Source organism: Protobothrops mucrosquamatus, unplaced genomic scaffold (assembly GCF_001527695.2).
Source record: "Protobothrops mucrosquamatus isolate PMUCROS unplaced genomic scaffold, P.Mucros_1.0 scaffold2175, whole genome shotgun sequence".
Taxonomy (NCBI): domain Eukaryota; kingdom Metazoa; phylum Chordata; class Lepidosauria; order Squamata; family Viperidae; genus Protobothrops; species Protobothrops mucrosquamatus.
Genome location: NW_015388269.1, coordinates 42,059 through 49,176, shown reverse-complemented (window position 1 = coordinate 49,176; position 7,118 = coordinate 42,059). Strand labels below are relative to the sequence as shown.

Here is a 7,118-nt window from a genome sequence, read left to right as displayed (position 1 = left end):
GGGGGGGTCTTGCTGCTGCTGCATCTGGGCAGGGCCGAGGGGCGGGGAGCCCGGATTGCGTGCTATGATGAAATCCCCTCGCCGGCGGGTATAGGGAGACGGCGGCTCATTGCAATATTCAGCAGCGGCAGCCACGGAGGCTCCGTCTTTTCGTCCGCTCGCTCCTCTCCGCCTCCTCTCCTCTCCTCCTCCGCCTCCTCCTCCCCCCACCCCCCAACTGCTCCATGGCAGAGCTGCCCTGACTCCCCCGCTGCACCGCGCCGCCTGCCCGCCAGCAGCCCCGCCCGCCAGCCAACCCGCTCTGGCCCGGAATGATCTGAACCCTCCGCCAGAATAAGCAGCCGAGTCCAGCGCAATCGCCGATCGCAGGTGAGTGGCGTCTCGGCAGGTTTCCTTCCCCCAAAGAGCCTGGAGGGGGAGGAAAGATGGACGGGGGGGAGGAAAGATGGGGGGGGGACGGCAGGTCGGTCGTAACGCTCGCCCTGAAGGTGAAGCTCTCGGTCTGCGCAGGGTTGCAACCGCTCGCCGGCGAGCGTAGCCTTTCCTCCGCTTCCTTTGGAAAGCGGAGCGGGACTTGATAGGTGGGGGGGTGGGAAAAAAAGGAGATGGCTCGTGGTCTCGGGGATTCTTTCCCACCCAAAAAAAAACAACCTACGGCCATTCCTTTGACTCTCCCCCGTTTCCTCCTCTGGTTTTCAAGGACGCGGAGTCACCCTCGTTTTCGCCGCCGCCTTCTTCGTGGGTGAAAAAAAGCATCCTCGCCTGCGCGCGCTCTCCGTGGGTCGTGAGCGGTGCTTTTGAGGAACGGGGCTCCAAAAGGGGTTGCTTTCCGCCGCCGCCCCCCCCCGCGGCTGCAGCCCCTGAGTCAGGCGAGGTAGGCCAGATCGAGGGTGGCAGATCAGGGCGAGGGGGGGGCCAGCTGTTGCAGCAGGAATAACTATCACCAGACTTGTTGAATTGGGGGGTGGGGGGGGCGAAGAAGGTTACCCTTCCCCCGAGGGACCAACCTCTGGACTCCAACCATGGCTGTGGAGGTGCCCAGACTTTCCCCACCCTCCCTTCCGCCCCTCATTTGGAGACCCAAGAGAGACAGTCTCCTGTCTGTTCCAGCACACGCTTCCCTGGCCAGGAAGGCAGTGCTTGCAATGAGATGCTGCTGAAGATTATGAACAAGGTATTGTTGTGACTGCTGTGCTGTGAAGTATATAGCCTGAGCTACTCCCAATCTCTTTAAAGCCTGACTCACCCCCCCCCCACCCATCCCCGATAATCTGGGAGCAGCAGCAGCGCCCTTTGCTGAAGCCATCTTCCATTCCACCCCGTGTCTTCTCTTCCATGCAGAGCTCAGTGCCGGGATGGATGTGTTCATGAAGGGCTTGTCGAAGGCAAAGGAAGGGGTTGTCGCTGCGGCAGAGAAGACCAAGGAAGGGGTAGCAGTGGCAGCCGAGAAGACCAAGGAAGGCGTGCTTTATGTTGGTAAGGTTGCTGCAGGCGAAGCTGCAGAGCTGCCCCTCTCACTGTGCCCCCCCCTTGCAGGGAAACAAATCTGCCAAGCAGAGAGAGGAAGGGTTGAAAGAGGAGGAGGAGGCAGGCTTTATCATTATTCTAGTTGATTTTTCCAAAGTGACAAGTGGCTTCTCTTCCCCAATAATTATTTCTGTATATGGAATGATTATAGATAAAGAAACAAAAAAGAGAGAGAGTCCAATGGTATGATTCCTTTCTAAGCTTTCCTGTATCCAGTCTTTCTGATTGCCTTCAGTATCCGAAAGATTTCATCTTTTAGGATTCACCTTTACCTATGAGATTATGTTTGATTTTCAAGTAATTATCAATGTATGTCTCCTTTTCTTTGTGATTGATCAGATTGCTCATCCAATTAAGAGACACAGGTTGAAGGCACGGGTTTATTTAATTTGGGTTTAGCCTGCTGTGCAAACCCAACCATTAAAAAAAAAGCCTCTCTACCTTTTCCTTCACGGTTTGAGGCAGCTTCAGTTCTGAGATGTGATTCCCTTTCTGTAAAGATGCAATTCCAGTCATGAGGCGACTGTTCTGGAGTCTTTCTGCTACTCCACACATAAGATGGAATGCTTTCATTCTGCAGGGGGGAAAAAAACATTGGGGTATCTTAAAGCCTTTTTCCTTCAACAAACTCTAAGGCTATAGATCCTTGGGAAAAAGCAGGGATGTGACAGCTTATGAATTCATCTTAGTGTTAAATTTCAGCCAGTTTGATAAATTCACCAATGAGCAGCCATTCCCAAAACACTTGAATAAATCATGCCTCCACTAATATTATGTTCTCTTTTGAAATGATGAGATCCATTCCCAAATTCTTCATTCCAGAGATTCATCTATCAACTTCTCATCTTCATTCCATTTTGTCATTCATCATCCTAGTGCTGACTCACAACCTTCCTGTACATTTGCTCTTCTTCCTTGTAAAACTAAGTTCAATAAATAAAATAATCATTGAATGAGTGCAGTTGTAACACAATTATAATTATGATGCCATTTGCAAAAAGCAAGGCAACACAAACCTTCAGCAAGACCATGAAGTTCAGATAGTCTTTGACTTACAACCATTCATTTAGTGACCATTCAGTTACAACAACACTGAACAAAATGACTTATGACCATTTTTCACATGATCATTATAGCACCTTTGTGGTCACATGATCAAAATTCAGATGCTAGGCAACTGGCATGTATCTAAGATGGTTGCAGTGTCCCGGTGTCACGTGATCACCTTTTGTGACCTTCTGACAAGCAAAGTCAATGGGGAAGCCAGAGTCACTCAACAACAGTGTTACTAACTTAACAACTTCAGTTATTCACTTAACAACTGTGGCAAGAAAGGCCAAAATTGGGGCAAAACTTACTTAACAACTGTCTTGCTTAGCAATAGAAATTTTGTCGTTGTAAGTCAAGGTCTACCTGAACCAAGGTCAAAAGGAAGAAATTTAAAATGGTAATTTATAACAGCTTTTTCTCTGATATTTTTACAGAAAAAAATAATGAGAGAGAAAGAGAGATGTGAATGAATCTAATGCTTTAAATCAGGAATTTAAATTAGGAAAAAAACAGTTGTGATAAACAAGAAAGAAAAAGCAATATGATGTATACCCTACTATCTCCTAGCCTGGATACATTCCATTCAACTCTTTTCTTAATTTGTATTCCTCAGCCAGTTAGGAATCTGGCCTTAATTTGATCAGCTCACAATCCAAACATCAAAGGCAGACAATAAAGTTGATTCAAGCTAAATGTGAATCCAGGATTCCCCCCCCCCCCCAAATTTCTACATTTTGCCAATCCAAATCATAAAAACACCTCCAACTGTGATCTGCCATCATGGGGAATGCTAGGCACCACTTAAGAGAAATGCTGGTTAAACTATAGAACTATAGACTAGCAATGGCTATTAATCTTTATAGCTGTATAATATCTCTTGAATTGCTAGCACCAAATTTTAAATGCCAACTGTTCGAGAATGATCAATCAAATTGGGACAGATCGTCCTGCAGAAAATCTATGAGTTCACTAACATTCGATGGTACATAATCAGCTGGTCAGTCAGTCAATCAATCAATCAATCAATCAATCAATCAATCAATCGAGTAATAGTGCAAAACAACTATACTAGCCCACCTAATGTGTGATTTCTGAATATATATTTGGTTAGCCACTGCGTGCCACAGAAGTAGATTCAAAAAGCTCTTCACTGATGCAACTGTAGCTGTAAAGACGTCACCTTGAGAGTGAGATGGGTGGTCTCTAAATTTTTACACACACACACACACACACACACACACAAAGAGAACAAATATCTTGTGTATTATTTACACATACAATAAAAATGAGAATACATAATGGTGTTGTCCTGTAATTTTTTCCATCCTGGTGATCTAAATGAATTAGAATATAATTCCCATATTTCCTGCCAACATGGCTTCCAAATCTTGTGACTGGAGAATTTGTGATTGTAGTTATCTTGAAACTAGCTCTGTATGAACCTTATGTTTTTTCTTCAGCTAAGCCATCATTCTTTTGCTTTGTTCACAAAACATGCTTTCCAGGAGTTAACTAAGCATGTTGTAAAAGTAATCTGGCTTTGCATGATCTGCTGAACACTAAATTAACCAAACAGCATGAATTCCAGCAATATGCTTGGGTGAAAAAGATGGGCTTACTTTGGGGTTCAGTGTGCTAGGCATACATAGCTGTTCCCTGCATCTTGGCCAATTTCTCTTCCTCATATCTTCTTGAATGTGGTCTTTTTATTTTTTCAATCTGTAGGGTTTTTCTAAATTCTTGTTCTACTATAGAGAAGATACATTAATCTGCAACCTATATTTAAAAAAGGGTTAAGGATAAAGGAGAAAACTGAGAATTGATTAGGAATATCATGGTGTGTCTTGTTGAGAAGAGCCACACTCAAGGAACATTCCTTAGCAACATGCTAAGCCCCATTTAATGCTATTCCAGCTTAGCTTCATCCTCACTGGCCAACATCAGGCAACACAACTAAGCAAGCAACCATATTTGTAGATTTGCAACCTTTTTGATACAGATTCTGGCGGTTTCATATGACTTGCCTGTCAACACTCAACAGGTTTTTGTTTTCATAGTTCTGTTAATCAAACTGGAGGATCCATTGTCCTGGATAATGCTGGAATGAGAGACCACCAAAAGGCCAAAAACTAAGTGCTGGCTTCAAGACATCTTGAAAGAATGCAGGGCTCTCCCATTTGTGTACAGTTCCCAAGACAACTAACTGGATATATCTGGATAAAATCACCAGGTCTTGAACTCCGCTCAAAGGAAATTTGACTTTTATTTTTATTAAAAAAATAAGTTAAATTCATATTGGACCATGAGTCATGGCACGGCTTCTCCTTGCTGCCCATGTTTCATTTCTTTCCGTGCCCATATGCAATGACAATGAAAATGGAAATAGAATAAAGAGAGGCCAGAAGAGAGAATTAATTTCAGAATGAGCCTCCCTTCAGGATTCACATAACATGATGAACCAACCAGTGCACTTTGATCTTTGTCTATGGCAATGTCAGATCCTCAAAGGTCAGGTGAGGAAACATATACTACAAGAAATACTTGAACTCAGCTTTATTGATTTAGGATACACCAACAGAATCTTGAAGCCCCGACAGTATTTTCTCCATCCCTCCCTCTTATACCAAACAGAGTCAAGACACACAGTTTTGAGTTTCTTTCTCATGCTTTCTGGTTTCTTAGGTTATGTTCATATTTTGCTAATGGTTTCCACATATCTTCTTCAGAGTCATCTCTGTGGTCCATCTGACCTCAAAAGAAAATAGAGGGCCAAATTGCGCCTTGGTTTAGTCTGTCTTATGAATGTAGCCAGGATACCAACAATTCCATATTTGTCCTGCCTCCTGTCTCTCTCTCATTCTTCATCTTATTCTCCCTACTGAGAGAACCTGAGATTAGCTAACTGCCCATTTCCCCATAAGAGTTTTTCCTCTGCTGTGCCTTTGCACTTTGACTTTAAGCATAATATGGTTTGTTACACTGTAGCTTGCATAATTTGGAACCCAACTATTGGAGTTTTAAAGCCTAACTTATGGGTTTACACAATGTGTGCATATGTGGTAGCATGTGTAGCTCTATATGCTTTGGTTCATCCCTTCCCCCAAGCCTTTTCTGAGGAGATGCCAACAAAGTGTATCCAGGCAATACCTATCCTATTTCTCTCTTTCTTTGAGTGACAGGGTGCTATATGGATTGATGTTGGGTTTTTTTTGTTTTACTGTTTGTTTTTGTGCTATATATCCCCAACCTTTTGGGCACCAAGGACCGGTTCCATGGAGAGAGGTTTTCCACGAACCAGAGGGGTGTGGTTTCATGTGCTGCCTGCACCCCAACAATCTGGGTTCTCATTTTACTGACCTCGGAAGGATGGAAGGCTGAGTCAACCCTGAGCCAGTGGGAATCGAACTGCCAAACTGCTGGCAGTCGGCAGCCAGAATTAGCCTGCAATACTGCATTCTAACCACTGCACCACCACAATGGCAAAGCATTTCTGAAAATCTTGTCAAGAAAACTGCAGGGACTTGTCCAGGCAGTCTGAGAATTGGACACGATTGAATGGAAGAAAAAAAAATAGCCACTTAAGCTGATCCAACAAACTCATGTTAAAACAAACTATGGTTTGTGCATCCAGTCGAAGAAAACTGCTAGATTCTAGAGTGCCATATTTTCATTTTTAAAGTTACAGCCCTGTAAGATCAAAATGGAGATTGACTAGAAAAATGATCCAATTTAGATGGATGTGGAGTTGGCAAGACACATGATAATTCATTTTTGAATTCCTGTTAAAATTGCTATTCTTTCCACCCCACCCTACCCATTTTAAAAGGAAGCTAGAATATTCAGATTATTAAGGGATTGGATGATTGATGCTGTGGTCCAGCATATGTCGCAGCCAATTTATCTGCTGCTTTGTGAAAGAAGAAATCTTTCTTATAAAAAAAACCTAAGATATTGATGTCTTTCTTGAAGTCTTTTAAATAATATTTATTAAAAAACTGAGAAGTCCTGGGTTCTTTAAAGTAATTATCTAATGGAATGATATAGCAGACTGACCAACTCGTGACTTGTTGATGTTCTGGACAATAGATCCTTCAGTATCCTGATACAGAACATCATACTGATGGAACTTGATCCAAAACATTTCTACCTTTCCCAATTCCATTTACAAACATGTAGATCTTAAAACCACAACACTCAGCTGTAATAGTCTAGTTCGTATATTTTCAAATTGTAGGAAGAATGGCAGAGATTGTGTGGCATTCCAAGAGGAAGAGAGGAAATTGTCAGACTGATGGAACTTTCCTCCAAATATGGCTAAGGAATGAGATGGAAGAGAGAAATCAGGTTCGCAGGGAGATGCAGAAAAATGTTTCTGTATTTGCGCAGAAGCTGTTTTCACATGTGGAACTGGGTTCAATTATCAGTATAGACTCACCTGTGAAAAAAGTAGTTTGTATCTGGGTAACTGCAGGATATTGGTTTAAGGAGTTCATACTCATGTAAGTAGATTGATGGGATGCTGGATTGTACCACTTGCAACT

The 7,118-nt window shown here is 43.2% G+C and overlaps 1 protein-coding gene across 1 annotated transcript in view; it reads left to right on the top strand.

Moving 5' to 3' along the window:
• The first annotated feature begins 1,355 nt into the window (after window positions 1–1,355).
• The window catches only part of SNCB (synuclein beta), a 28,672-nt gene continuing 22,909 nt past the window's right edge, over window positions 1,356–7,118 (top strand). The window contains exon 1 of the mRNA XM_015824269.1: window positions 1,356–1,476. Coding sequence (XP_015679755.1) covers window positions 1,356–1,476 — 121 coding nt within the window. The remainder of the gene's footprint in view (window positions 1,477–7,118) is intronic.